Source organism: Melanaphis sacchari, unplaced genomic scaffold (assembly GCF_002803265.2).
Source record: "Melanaphis sacchari strain LSU unplaced genomic scaffold, SCAv2.0 Contig48_pilon_pilon, whole genome shotgun sequence".
In the NCBI taxonomy this organism is placed as follows: Eukaryota; Metazoa; Arthropoda; class Insecta; order Hemiptera; family Aphididae; genus Melanaphis; species Melanaphis sacchari.
In genome coordinates, this window is record NW_020271327.1 from 2,958,615 (window position 1) to 2,975,385 (window position 16,771).

The 16,771-nt window shown below is 24.4% G+C and overlaps 1 protein-coding gene across 2 annotated transcripts in view; it reads right to left on the reverse strand.

Moving 5' to 3' along the window:
• Positions 1-16,771, reverse strand: part of LOC112598600 (sodium channel protein 60E-like) — a 112,974-nt gene that overhangs the window by 60,074 nt on the left and 36,129 nt on the right. For both annotated transcript variants that reach the window (XM_025345131.1, XM_025345129.1), the window contains one exon: positions 8,399-8,619. In XM_025345131.1, coding sequence (XP_025200916.1) covers positions 8,399-8,619 — 221 coding nt within the window. The remainder of the gene's footprint in view (positions 1-8,398; positions 8,620-16,771) is intronic.

Consider the following 16,771-nt stretch of genomic DNA (forward strand, 5'->3'; position numbering starts at 1 on the left):
AAAAATATTAGTTGTAATTGCTATTAAAAAAAAGTTATTGATAAGTTCGGGTTCTTAAAAACATAAAATAATTAATTACATTGTAATATTTTTATCGTTGAATTGTATCTTTTTTTTGAATTTGTACACCTACAGGTTGACTTAAGCTAAATACAATACTATTTGTAGATTTTTGTAGTGTTCTATTATTTTAATTTTATTTTTATATTTTTAATTGTAAACTATAAGCAATGTAACCATTTTTATAATATATTTTTCTGAAGAAAGTGATGCCCAAGAAAAAATATTTCTACTAATTTTATACCTACCTGGGAAAGGTTTTCGGATTCACGACAGCAAGTACACTATATAATTTACTATACAATAATAATAATACGATATTTTTTCGTAAATTATTCAGCCATATATCTTCAATTATTTTGAACATAACCGTAAACAATACAAAAATACATTACGAATGTGAATGCATTAAGTTGATGGACCAAAATGAACCGTTTATCATCCAATCGGACAAGCTGCGTCAGCAGTTATCGGGTCGCCCGATACGCGTATCAGATTGATTACCGTACGTTATACTTGTTTAGTGTTCGCTTACAAGTCAGTCCAAGTTCGTGCCGAAATTGTTTATTGTATAGATAAGGTTAGACAGTATCTCATCAAATACAAACTATATCTTGCATGATGTATCTTTTTAGTAGCAATACAAGATAAATTTTAAATTTAAAAACATCTTAATACTTTTTTTTTAACTTATGACCTGCAAGTTAAAATATCCGAAAAAATAATTTGTTATTTATTATTTATTATTTTCATAGCTTAGTTAATATTGTATTAATATAAATGATTTACAAAACATTGTTTTTAATAATTTAAATAGTAAATATTTATGTCATTGACTTTTTGATCAATTAAAAAAAATAAAATAAAATCTAGTAATCTATAAAAATTAAAGGTACTTTGTAATATCTGTAATATTTTAAAGACATACATTTGAACTTTTTTTCTGTGTAACTTTATCTTGTACCTAAATTCCTAAAATAAAAATATCTTGCATCGTGTATCTAGACACTTTTTTCCGTTACCTTGTTCCAACCATGAATAATGAATATATAGTGCGTATAGTTTCATACTCCCCTCGTCAACATACTTTATACACTGTACTACAGTTTTTGGTGAATGGAAAATAAAACAGCTTTACCTCTGGCAAGCACAACTGACACGATTTAAACACCCTTATAGCCGTCGTATATTATATGCAGCAGCTAGGGTGATCCTTTTATCTCACAACCCTCGATATTCTTAACCTGACCCAACTTTATCCTATAAAAGTAGTTAGAAGAATGTTTGTTCTAACTTTTAAGTTTGGTTAGTTTAGCAACGTTCAAAATCCTATAATAGAAGAATTACTATATATGTTTACAAATTATATACAAGCTGATTTGTCAAGTCTACTTACCCACTTTTTTTTTTCATAAATATACTATAGTTTTTCAAGATTTGATTTTTAAAACTTAAACATACTTTAACATCATATTTTAAATTTTTTTAAATTTTCTTGTACTCCTTCACGTCTTGTGGCAATCCAAATTTCTGTTTTCAAAGTGAGAAGCTGCCGTTTTTACTGTTAACTATCAAGATTTTTAAAAATGTTTACGCATCAAAATCAAAATTCAACAATTAGTTTTTGAGTAATTTAACTAGTTTATCAAAGATAATTGTTCTATGATAATGGGTTAGGAAGATAAGGGTTATAATGACTTAAAATTAAAATTTAAAGTAATTTATATTAATTTATCAATTTTATTTATTATTGATTTTAAAAATGGTCTAAGTAAAATTAACACTAAATCCAATATCTTATCTATTTTATATTTTATTTCAACTATTTTTAATGATTTTTATTCATAATATAAATATATTTGATCAAAAAAAAAAAAAAAAAATATATTTGTATGATTTTTGAATTAAGTACCTCGAAGTTTTAAAATGTTTAAGATTATCCACTAAGTAATTAACAGTAAAAATGTGAGTTCTCAGTTAAAAACAAAAGTTTGTATCACCACAAGACGTTATTTGAGTAGGAAAAAAATATATCGAATTCAAAAATACATTATTTAAGCACATATATTTAAAAATTCCAAAAATCTGAAATTGAATAAATTTATTGTTAAATGGAAAAAAAACCATGTTTGGTAAATCACTCTGTATAAATATCGGCAGATAATGTAGCTAATCACGCGTTAAGGAATACATATTGGATTACCATATGCGGACGGAAATATATATTATACTGGCATGTATTTCATCGTTTATTTATTCGTCAAATTTTGCAGTTTTGCGTAAACCACACACATCGACTGCTGTCATACTATATGACTGTTCATACCGCTTCCCTAGTAATGTGATATTGAATTGTGACATCGAGTCTCAAACCACACCATAATATGCCTGTTAATTTATTGTAATGTATATGAGTAGTTGAAATTATCAGTATATCGATAAACAATGTACGTATTATATATATTTTGACTTGAATCCACTGAAACAAACGAGAGATCACGATAAATAGTTTTTAAACAAAAGTTTTGCAAGTGCATGCATCGATGTTTCCAAATTGTTACAAACGGTATTAATTTTACACAAGCGAATAAGTGCTCAGCCGCAGTCATACGTTCGCATAGATAGTTTAACAAAAGAATGTATCAAAGTAAATTGTTTATCGTCTCACTAATTTTGTCATGAATATACTTATCCTATACGCTATACGGTTACCTAAAAAGTATTAAAGATAATGTACGACGGAGATCATAGTAGATACCTAATAAAAATAAAGAATGCTTATCACGACGTCAAACACGCCGTTGTTGTGGTAAAAATGCTTTAAACCATAATACTAAGCATGTTTAAAGTTTCAATTAAATTTCTTTAAACCTTAAACATATTAGATTGACGAAATAATAAAGTCAAGTCTTGAGGAGATCAAATTCAAATCAAGTATAAAATTTTTAATACTACATATTACATACATATAGTGAAAATATAATATGATATTATAGGTAGAAAACAAAAGGCAACAGATGTTAAAATATTTTCTATGGTTATTTATATGACTTTTACAAACGTAGTGTAATAGACGTACATTACACTGCCCATTGAAGGTTTTAAAGGTTTACCTCAAGCAAAGAAATAATGAAAAAAAATTGTAACAAACCCTATAGTTTTTTGTAACTAGGTGCACTCAAAATCTAAAATAGGGGAAGCCACAATAACGGTATAATAAATTACTAATTTAAAATTTGTTCACTGTTAATATACATGGTAACCATAGTAACGTGATATACTTACACGCAAACGTACAATCTTTACTAAAATGAATTATACTTTGTATAAACCTGAGTTATTTTAGCTATTAAAAATATATATATGTGTGTTATGCATACATAATACATATATATGGATTATTAAGTCTATGAATAAAACAATGGTTGTTGCCATAGAATATCTGAACACAAAACCAAGTTACAAACATATTGAGTAATATTGTAGTTCTTTATTATTACAATTGTATTTTAATTCGATTATAAATGGCCAGGAATAAAATCAGTGTAAAATTAAAACAATAATGTTAAAAAAATAAATAAAAATAGTAAGTAGGTGACCGCTCTGCTGTACAGAAGGTATAGAATGTACCACATCATTGAGTAGGTCACTTTAATGGATGTTTTAATTATATTGACTCAAAATCAATATTTCTATAGTTTTATTTGAATTTATATTAGAAAAATAAACATATTAAAATATTTTTTATTGATTTGGCGATTGCTATTAGACACATAGTTTTATTTTTTGATATACATATATTAATTGTTGAATACTAAAACCATTTTTCTTATCTTATCTTATAAAAAAATTAATTCGTCCTGTATATAACTGTCTTTGTAGGTATAAGTATCTCATTTCCTTTATACGCATTTCAATAACTTCCTTTCTACATTTCCTAAATAAATGTATAGATGGTATTTTCCTTCCTACCATTTTCCTGTGATAGCAATACTACCAAAAATCTTATACAAAAACATTCAATATTTTATTTATCATAGCAAAATTAAGTGATTGTTAAAGCTATGAATAATTTTATACCATTTTCTAAAAACTATAACAAATACTACTTAAATTACAAAAATATACATTAAATAATAGTGTATAAGTCAACACAAATATTGTAATATATTAATTATTAAGTCAACTGAGAACCATTTTATGTAAATTACTATAAATGTAAAAAATGTAAGTATAATTGGAACAAATACAGAACACATGTAAATTATTATAAAGATGATAAAATTAAGATATTTTATGTCCAAAATCTTTTAATATACTTAAAATCTAATATTAATTAAATAAAAAAATAATATTTAATAAAACATAATAAAGTTCAGAAAACGTATCATGATAAATATTTCAAAGTAACTTAATATAAATATAAATAAATCAAAGTTATAAATCTTACATGAGGATAGTATTGTTAGCTATATCACTATACATCCACGACGCGTTGGTTACGTATTTTTCATTTTTATTATTACCTACGTATGAATTATTTCATGCCACTTCATACATATAAATATATTTTTAGAAACCCTTTATACAATTTTTATTTCTATACTATATATTTTTAAGGAACTTAAATTTATCATGTAATAGAATTTATCAAAAGAATTTTCAAACTCATAAAATTTTATTTTAATAAGGAATACTTAGTATTATTTTTTTGTAATTTTAAATTTTAAATTTCTAATGTTTGACAAAATTATTGACATAAAAGTATAAAAAATAAATATATTAGTAGACTTGATAATTTTAATACATTTAAAAGTAAATTAAATTCATTGTCTACTTTCAAATTAAAAATAATGTAAAAATAAAACATACTACTAAGCACTAAGATGAGCGTAGAGAGAAAAGTGTCAAACTTCCAATCTTTTTATTTTATACAGAATTTTTAACACAAACTACTTCATTTAATGTTTTAAATTCTGTAATGAAATATTTTTTTAAACATTTAAATACAAAAATATTAAATATTAAACAAATAATTTATTATTTATAAGCATTTAAAGTTTAAAGATGCGGAGTAGTGCAGTAAAAATATGTTGGGTATAAAATAATTTCCCTAGCATCCTACTCATATCCAAATTTAAAATATTTTAATATTATGAGTACAGTAATTGTATAAACTCAAATTTTTTTAAATCAATATTTTTAGAAAACCATTTTGCCATTTTTTAAAGGAATTTGGAAAAAAATAAATAATAAGTATCTCCTTTTAAATACATTTCAACTCTGGTAAGATTAATAAAAATTGTTTTCTTAACATATCAAAAGAATATAATAGTCCAGTATATCATTATATTTTTTTTATTAGTATTAATGTATTTATAACTACAATAATGTATCACAATAACGATTATGTCGTATAAAAATGTGTAGGTATAATGTAAGTACACTAAATTTCGATTAACGATATACCTATTTATTTGGAATTGGTATTTTTCTAGTTGTTTGCTTAATTTTTGGTTCACTATTTGAGAAAAGGTGTATAATTTTCATTGTTGTTTTACTTGTTCAAACAATGTTTGTCTATGATAATATGTATACAGGAAAACAAGCTACGCCATGTTTACGGAGATAACGGACATTTGAAAAACAAGGATGTTCTGTACACGATTGTGTTCCACCACACGAAAGTTTTCACTCCATAAAGTTATACCGGTAATGATAATGTCTGAAAGTTTTTAAGCGACGGGGACGGTCAGCGGAAACTATAATAGCTATTGTCTGTAATAACCAGTGTTTGTAAATTCAGCATTTTTTTTAAAAAATTTATTTGCTTCCATTGTTAAAGTATTTTAATAGAAGACCAAAATGAAGATTTGGTTAATATAAAAGAACGAATAAATCAATATAAATTTCTTTTGATTTCTAAGTATTTACTTTGATAAATTATAAACATTGCAAGTAAGTTTTTATAAAATAATATACAGAACCTGTTATAAGCTTTTCCATAAAACACTTGATAGAATTGATTAGTAATTATAAATAAATAAAAATAAATAAGCTTAGAAATCACATTTCTAAGTTTTTCCCCAAAATACATTTTTCAAATCAAAATAAAAATTGACTTTATTGAAGAGCAAAAATATAATATTATTTTATTCGAACTCAATTATATATATATATATATATATATATATATATATATTGTTTTACATTAATATGCCTTAAAATATATTTTTAAAGTTCTTAGACATTCTTTTTATAAACTAATAAAGACAATATATCTAATTTAGCAATCAATGGAAATCCAAGTTTAATATTAAGTAATTCTTACTTCTTGATATAAAACTAATGTACTTTTAATTGTGATTTATGTTCTTATTCATTATTCTTATTTTTTGTATTAGTAATTTAAGTTTCATTAACGATCTATTATAAGAATTTCGATAAAATAGATTGAAAAGTACTCATTTTAAGATCAGTTGAGATTTTCACATACAAAAAAAAAAAAAGAAAAAATAAAGAAATCTGTTGTGTTAAAGAATATTGTCTTAAATAAGATTGGGCCATATTTAAATTTTTGCGTTAAACTATACTTATATTTTAAGTTCTTACTTATTTAACCTTATATGTATAAACATATTTTATAAACCTTCAATTAATTTATCTGAAAATATTAATTTAAATGTTTTGATTTGTTTCACACAATTAATGTAGTTAAATTACATATTACAAAATTATTGTTATTAATTATATTTACCAAGCTCATACTACATATCCAAAATTACACAACGAATTACTAGAATCACTAAGAACAAGTAAGTTGGTATTATACATTTAGATTCAAAAAAGTTTTGTGTTGTTCGTGTTTCAATAAATGAAAAATCATCATAAATACATACTTTGAACGTTTCATTATCGAGTTAAAAAATAGAAATTTATAATTACTAAATAAATATAATCACGCATACTGGTGATGTTTCTATATTTTACTATATTTATCATAGTTTAAAAATAAATAATTTTATGATAAATATAAAAATATGATATCATAAAAATAAAATAGAATTGTAGTTTATTTTATAAAAATAACATTTTTAATACCATTTACTTTTATTAATCCGTTATCATTTTTAAAATATGTACAATAAATAAAACTGAGTAATCAAATCATGAAAAGTTTTAACTACATCAACTACTATGTTTAATCTATTTTATGTTTAGAAAACACTTTATTGTGTGACATTGATGTTATTTAACAGTTAATTTTTTTAAATAACCGTAAATTATAGTTACCACCTTGAGGAACTCCGGCGTTTATAGTTGCCATTTTAGAGAATTGGAAAGTACGAAAGTCTGAAAATCGCGTTGTTTATATGAGCTATATAAACAATGGCTCTTTTTGGAAGATTCCTAACAAGTTTGGCAGTAATTAGGTCAAAACCAGGCGATTTCTTAAGTGAGTATTTGTGTATGAGATATTTAATATCATTAGGTGAAAAAGACTTAATTGAAGGCGAGAGTTGAAGAGCAGTATTAAGATCCGAATTCACAATATTTGTGTTTTTTATATCTACAATATCTGAGTGTGGTTAAAATATTTGAAAGAGGTGTTGTTTGAATAACTCGGCTTTTTCAGTATTAGAGGTGGTAAGACTTCCGTCGGGTTTTTTTAATGGTAAATTTGAAGCATTATATCTTAAGACTTTCTTAGTGTCTTTCCAAAGGCTACCGTCTTTTTGAGTAAGATTGGTTAAATTATAAGTGAGAACTGTGTTCTTATGTTTAACGATCAGTTTTTTCAGTGAATTTGATAGTTGATTGTAACTTTGTTTATGAGGGGGAAGACGATTACGTTGATAAAGGGCTTGGGCTCTGCGTTTTTCAACTATCTTAATTCTTATCTGTTCTGGGATCGGATTGTATTTAGGTGGAGGTAAATTTAAGTTTAAACTTTTTATTGAATTAGTTTTATTCATTTAGATGTTTTCATCGTATCAAAAACAAATAGCGCAATTATTATATTATTAAGCATAATACTAGTAATACTAGTACAATTCTAAATAATAAATAAAACAATTTTCAGTATTTTATAGCATTACTATGCGCTAAAAATTACCTAAATAATAATCTAAATTAAATTAATTTTGAAATCTGTGACAAAAAAAAAAAAATAAAATAAAAAAATAAAAAAATCTTTGCCTGAAGGAATACAAGAATATTTTTAATATTTTTACTTAAAGTTATGAAGCCAATAATGGTTGCATTTTTTAGGTATACACAACGAAGTTACATGAAAATACCAAACATCATTTCATATAAATGGAAAAATAAATATTACCTGGCATAATAGATACAGTTTTCAGAGCTCTGAGCACGCGAAACGTACGTAGCCCAGCTAGATTCCCGACGTCCATGCCAATGGTTGCATAACCCGACGTGATGACGATGAAATCCAACCAGTTCCATGGATTTCGTAAGTATGTGTACTTATTTAGTATAAATCCTTTTGATATGGTTTTGATAACCATTTCGGCCGTATAGATGGCCAAGAATATGTATCTGGAAAATAAATAAATAAATAAAAATAAAGAACTATAAAACTCCGATAAATCACGTTCGTTTTAATGGCCTTGAACGATAGTGACCCGATAAAAAATATTTGAGATAGCATTTCATACAAATAAAATAGTAGAAATATAAACGTCGAATATTACCATAAACATTCGTTTTAAATGCGGTTTGCATTCCGAGTTTTGTTTTATGGGTAATCGGCTTTTTTTTTTTATGAAAAATCCAGACGTAATTTCTTGTCAGGAACTCGACGTTATTTTTGCCCTTTACTTTTACCTAAATATAAAACAACTTTGCACTGTTGTACATAATTTGAAGTACATGTATACATTTTTCCGCATCCCTTAACTCTCAGCTTAAATACAAACTGTGACGCGAAGGGTAAAATTCTCTACTGTTTAGTTGTTTTTCAGATATTTAAAAAAGTGGTTAAAATACTTTTTAACCTCTATATTTAACTTTAAACATTACGATTTATAATAATCTTAAATATTATTAAGAAACATAATTTACTTTAAACTTATTTGTTGATTAATTGTTTTAAAATGAAAAACCAAAATATTGTATACCTACTGAAACAAAAACATTTTTAAAACTTATCTACGTATAAACAACATTTACATAAATAATTTTTATAGTACCTAATTGACTCAGTCATTTTTTGTCAGTAAATATATAATTTAACTTTTTTAATTACACAAGGTTTAATTTTTAAGCAAAACAATAATAATCAAAAACGATTCGTTATTTTGTACGTCAACCTTAATACTTAAAGTCTTAACATTTGTTCACGAATTGTACTAATTTAACTTTTTAAGTAACAGTTAACGCATCAATTTCGATAAAGTTATTATCAGTGATTCAGTGCATAGATTAGTTACAGTTGCACTTTCTTTATATTTCTTTCAACACTTTGGTATAGTTCTTTCTAACACTTAGGAAAACTAGATAAAAAAAAAATCGAAGTGTGACCTCTTCAAAGTATCAACTAGATTAGATTTTCGATCGATATATATATATATCCACTTGAAACTTTTGAAAAACTTTTTCTATCAACTAAGTGTTTACAAAAATAAATATAAAAAAAAAAAAAACATCTTTGTAAAATCAACACAATTTTTATTTTACTCAACGTTTAAAATAGTAGAATAATTCATATTATTATTATTTATTTGTTACTAAATTATAATGTACGAAAAAAATAAACAGTTATAAAGCAATATTAAATTTATGGTATTTGTATACTACAATTGCGTGCAAACTTATTAATATTTAAACTCGAGATGTCAAACAGTACTTAATGCTTCATTAGAATACCTCATATTTTTGTTTGTCTATTATAAATTTTCATTTATAACTAGTTTTATAATAGTTGACACATTTTATTTGTTGATATTATTATTTAACGGTAGTTTTTAAACTTAAACTAAGAGAGGCGGGATTGTCTTACACACTTTGATTTAATGGCATTTAACTAATTAAATATTTAATCATATCAATTAACAACTAGCATATATTATGTGTACGTATTTATATATATATATATATACACTGTGTTCATCGTCAAAGAGACATATTGCATTTATTTGTAGGAAATGTAACATTAATTATTACTAGTTGTATTTGATTTCAAGCTTATGAATTATGACTAGAAACCAAAGATTTATATAAAATGGCAAAATTGTAAGTATAGAGTGATTGTACTAGATTAGCTTCTAAAACTAAATGTCTACATTATGTTTATTGTGTAATTTTTAAACTTTGTGGCATCGATATCCAATTCATAGCTAGTTAATTATTTTTTTTACATTTTAATCATCAAATGCTGCAATGATCAGGTACTTAAATTATAAGTACATAGTAAATCTACTAATAATGTCAATACATGTCAAATGTTTGATTTAAAAATCCTTGTTTATGTGTGTGTCTTTAAGATAAAAATAATAGTAGATACCTTAATTAATTATCTTCGTATTCAAATAGTAGTATACTATCACAATCAATTTTATCTAGCACAAATTTAACTTGAGAATAAAATAGTTGTTGTATTATTTAATAAAAGTATTAAAATTATACAAGGTATGTGTATGTGATATGTATATAGGATTCAGTAACCATATGTCTGGTCGGCCGTTAATTTATACGTTTTTCTAGAACTTGTAATTCTATATTGTGTTAACTTACTGAGTGTTTTGTACATTTATAAAGTATTATTGTAAAACTTACGTTAATGTATTTAAATAATAAAATATAATGTTGAGAAATTTAAGGGCACCGTTGTCGTGTGTTCCGATTTCCCTGTATTTTGTATGTATTTCTAGTTGTAATATACATATTTAAGGGTGTTTCAATAATAATAACAATAATATAATAATGATCACACGGCGTATTTTATAGGCATTTCAGGTACACTATGATTGTGTTTCTGTTCCGTCCATATTCAAAAATATGGTTTATTAAAAATTAAAATACATTTGAGTATTTAGTAAGGGATAATTTGTTAAATGTTTAATAATTACACATCATAATTTTATCAAACAATCAATGATTAAGATGTACTATTATACAACTTTAAATAACCGAAAATTAAATTATAATTAATATCATATATTTTTAATAACAAAATTAAAGTTTAAATTAAAATACAAAGAGTATTTATTTTTAACGCCAAATCGTGTCAATAATAGAAATTACTTTGCTAACTTTACACCGATTTTTTCCGCACTTTTCGTTTTTATATTATTAATTAACATAATAGTTTATATAAACCACATAGATTAACTGATTATTTAAACCGTATGCGAATTTTAAATGATAATGAGTACCGTTCTTCATAATAACTATGATTTAGTTTAGTAAACATTATTTGACTTATTTAAATTATTGTTATGTTTGTTAAATTTAAAGGAGTAAACTATATATTATCATGATAAATAAAATAAACGTACACATGCTTAATAAAATAATTTTCTAACTATCTATCAAATATTTAAATATTTTTTGTATCACCAGCAGTATACAGTTAAGGCCTGTGTTATTATTATTATTTTTTTTTTTTTTGTGGCAAATAAGTAAATGCGTATAATATACATACGTATATACTCGTTTTTTATTCACATGCGGCATATGCATAAATCTATACTGTTTACAGTAACTTTACACAGTGTATACGCGTTATATTAATAAAATACCACAAGTATGAATAATAAACATTAATCTACTAATACCGCTGTTGTCGGTTGTGGATACTTGACAACAATTATTAATGACTAGCAGAATATATTATGCAATATAATATGATAAATAAATCTATTTACGCAAGGTATTTATTTTAACATACGAGTACAACGATCATTATTACCATATGGGTATATAATTGAAAATTAATTTTAAAAAGAATCGATTTTACATTTTTTTTTTTTTTTTTTTTGATGTGATCTTTTATCTAATTTTTTGACATAATCTGATATTTTAATTAAATATTTATAAGTTAATATTATTACACTGAATTTTTAAATTATAAATATCAAACATCAAACTATATTAGGTTCTTAATATATTGTCTATAATCATTTAAGAGTATAAATATGAGTTGCAATATTCCATCAATATTACTATTTATGTGTTTTATTGTATTTATTTTAATGATCAGCCTAATAATCAAAACATAAGGCATTAGCTTGAATGTTTATTATTGATCAAAGGAAATTAATTCGTTAAAAAAATAAGACCCTTGGTGATTATTTTGACATAAAATAATAAAAATTAATCATATTTTCTTTAAAAAAAAGCATTATTTATAAAAGTAATTTATAGTATTATAATATCATACAAACACAAAAAAATTAAATAAAGAGTGTTGTGATATCTTAATAATCGTTTTGTATAGTTGTGCTATTTCTATTTAGATAAAAGTTAATAAAGTCATACAAAATAATTATTTTTTATTTTTCTGATTGGAGTCATAAAAACTTTCCTGTACAGAATTTTAAACAGACCTCACTTGCCTTTAGAATTTTATAGTAAAAATTAAATGTAAAAAGATTCTTTTAAAATTAGAAAAATAATTTGTTTTATAGTTTTTGATTTTTATACTACATATGGATTTCTCGTTACCGTGGTAACCAATTTAATTTAAAATTATATAAAAATATTTTTTTAGTATATTTTGTTGTTCAACAGGTATTATATTTTTTTCAATATTTAATAGTTAATACACGTCTCTATTGATATTAAATTGATTAAATCGTTGGCTATTGTTCTATGTATTTACTATGTTTCATATTATAGCATTCCGTATTTATCACAGATCGTTTAGATATGTTTAACGTTCGATAAAATGTCAATTTGAATATAATATTAAATTAATAGTCAAGAATCAAGATAACATTAATTATAGTTAATGGGTTATATTTCATTTTATACTAGTAAAATACGCGTATCGAAATAGTAGGATTGTATACGAGTATGTTACTGATAATGACGTAAATTCAGGTAATGATGATATTGAATAGTCAATTCATAAATTGCCTGGGTAAGTTAGTCATTATATATAATGGACATATATTTATGACATTGATTTGATAAATCAGATCATGTTACAATTTGATAGATTGACTAGTCATTATAACATTTCCAATGATCTTGTAGTCAATGTTATCTTTTATGGTTTTAATATCCACAGCAACTAATCTAACTTGAATATCGTTACTGTCTTCTTTGTGCTTTCATATTGTGCAAATATTACGTAGTTCGAGTATGTTTTTCGTTTTTTATCTACTTGTGTCATTGTAATTCATTTGTAAATGTTAAATTATTTTTTAAAAACATGAATACAAATTAAATATACATCAACAGTTTTACAATGCATTATCTGATTAATTGAAAAATAAACGCGAGGATAATAAATCATTTTAAAACAAAGAAGAATATGTATTACAGTTACAAGAAGTGAAATAAACTAAAAAAAAATTGGTATAAAATCAGAAAAGAAAAGTACAAAGAATTAGGAATATATTCGTAAATATTATGTACTAACATTCAATGGAAAAGAACGAACGACTTATTAAATTTTTAAGCATGATTCAAAAATTGTACAATATTATGTATTAAATGACAAATTATTTGATATTTTAGGCATTAGTCACATTGTAATAAGTCAAGGGGATTAGGACTTTATGGGTTATAAATTAAAGACGAAATATTTTAGTATAACCAAAGAAACTATTATAATCCATTTAAATTTTTATATGCACTGTGTTAATAATCATCGAATCCAAAGTGATGCCCATTTTATAAACCAATACTTTAAATGCATTAAACTAACCAGTCCAAGTTGATATTATACGATAGATATGAAAAGTCATTGCTTTATTGAATTTAAATTCAACATGAATCATGAGGACCATCTAACAAAACTTGTACTACTCAGACCTTCAAAATCAAAACGTGTTGAGGAAATAGCATTTTATTTGATCAATATTTATACAACATTTAACGTACCTGCATTATTCCATTCTGACAACGGAAAAAAATTTGTAAACATGTTTTAACTGAGCTTAATGTGATGTAGGGTGGTGTTAAAATAGTTCAAGGAAAACTAAGGTACAGCCAAAGCCAAGGGTCGGTAGAACGAGTGAATTTCAATGTTGAAAATATTTCGGCAATATGGATGGATGAAAATAACTCTAAAGACTGGTCATCAAGAATAAAGTTTTTTTCAATTTATAAAATATCGAACTTTTCATTTTGGAATGTGAAATAAATTGATAATAATTATTAATTAAATATTGTACAAAAGTAATTGATAGTTGCAAAGTTAAAAATTAACGAGGTAGTTAAAAAGTACATTTTTAAAAATCTTCACTAATAAGTTGTTTTATAATTAACTTAATAACTTGAGCTATTTAAAAAGTTCTTAGTAATAAATATAGTATAGTATAGTATATATATATATATATATATATATATGTGTGTGTGTGTATATAAATACCATATTATAACTCTTCTAGAGTTTTTTATTGACTATATAGCCTTAGTTAATAATGGCAATGACTAAAAAATATGTATTACTATTAAATTGTTTCTATCATTGTCTGTCTTAGTTAGACACACTTTAAAATTACTAGCCAATATCGGCCTGTAAAAACAAGTACGTCAACAAGGACCAGATATTTTCAATAATTCCTGATTATCATCTTCAATAACGGTGAAATGTACAACATATTAAGTATCATTCTATATAAATTATTTTTGTTACCTTTATTTTATTATTTATAATATTAGCACTAGGAATAAATTTCGATTTTAAAACAAATAAATTGGTTATATTATTTACAATTTACATTTTACAGAGAGAATATTTTCACAAAATATTAAAATATATCAATCTAATAATATGCCAACATAATAATCCATTGCAATAATTCTGTAAAAGAAATAAAAATTATCACACAGTATCCTCGACAATACAGTACCAAAGTAATTATAGTAATTTTTAATGATCCGTATAGACTGTGCTATAGTATATCACGTATTTGAATCGCCGATCATACTATGAAAAACAGTAAGGATATAATCTTAACCTTCCGGCGTTTATAGAAAAAATATCTTTCAACAACTTTTAATATAGGACACACATTACACTCACATACAGAGACACAACAAATATATATGTATACATCGATGTATACATAATACATATAACGACTATAATCAGTTTCCCGACGGCATGAAAGGGTATAGTCAAACAGCGTCAAATGTATGTCTGAGTTGCCGTTTATAATGCTTTCTTTTGTGTTCCTCACAGTTCTTTGGTAGAAAATTTACTTTTAAGCGAACAACGTTGCAAGAAAGTGAGAGAAAAAAGAAGGAAGCATTTCTTTATTATTGTTCAATGAATGTTCAAAAGCCCTTTAAGATAATTATTTCTCTTGCAGGTCATATAACTAGAGGAACTGGTATATTATAATATATTAAATATATATATATATATATATATATACATAAGGTGTATGACATTAAGCTAATCTTTAACAACCTCTGCAGTTGTCTGTTATATAGTATAGTGCACTATTTGCCGATTAAATGTTCAAAAGTATGGCTAAAAAATATGATTATGATAAAAAGTAATTGCAGAAAACATTTTTTTTTTTTTATAATAATAAATTTAAAAAAATAGTTCAAAAATGTAAACAAAAGTAACTATAGAATTCTACCAATTCAGAATATATTTTAGGAAATGAAATCAAAAAATAATAATTTTTCAAGGTAAAATATTGTTCAAAAGTTGTACACACGATTTTATGGACAATCAAGCTCCCTTAACCAAGCTCTGTTTAAAAACTCGTATTGCTTACAAAATATCATAATTAATTTTTTTTTTTTTTTTGTCATAAAATATTTTTATTATACAATCTATAAAGCAGTTTACAATATGTATAAGTGATGGAATTTATTATATGGCCGTTGAAGATGTCTGAAGTGAAGAGGCCACCCATTGGTGGTACTTGGTCGTTGTATCTAGTTGGTTTTGATTATATAGTAGATCACGGCACTAGTTAAACTTTAATTGTCTACCGAGATCATACCAGGATGGTATGATTTAATAGGTCGGTATCAAGGGGGTTTGGATGGTTTTTCAGGTAGGAATGAAATTTTTTATACAAAGTTATGGCGACTTTTTAGATGAAAGGGGTTGAAAGATCTTGATGGAGTGTGCGGTTAATTACATAGTAAGGAATTTTAGTGAATTGACAAAGACATTTGGATTGAAATGTTTGTATACGGATCATAATGATTAAAAATATTAAACTGTATCTTTCACTAAGTGAGTGAAAGATACTTTATCCTAACGTTCTGCAAGCTTAGTATTCAATTTTAAATTTTATTCCTATTTTTATTTTTTAACTTACATGATATTTTATTTTTATATATAAAAATGTCGCAATAGGCTTTTTTTAATTAAAAGACGACTGCTAAGCATTATTTTTCAAATAGAATCTGAACTAACAGCAATAAAAATTTTATTTGATTAATTAAATTTATAAATGTATTTTTAGCAAATGTCTACTTAAATACTTATAATCTATTAATTCACAAAATATTTTACGTTACTCAGAATTTTAAAAATCTAAAAATA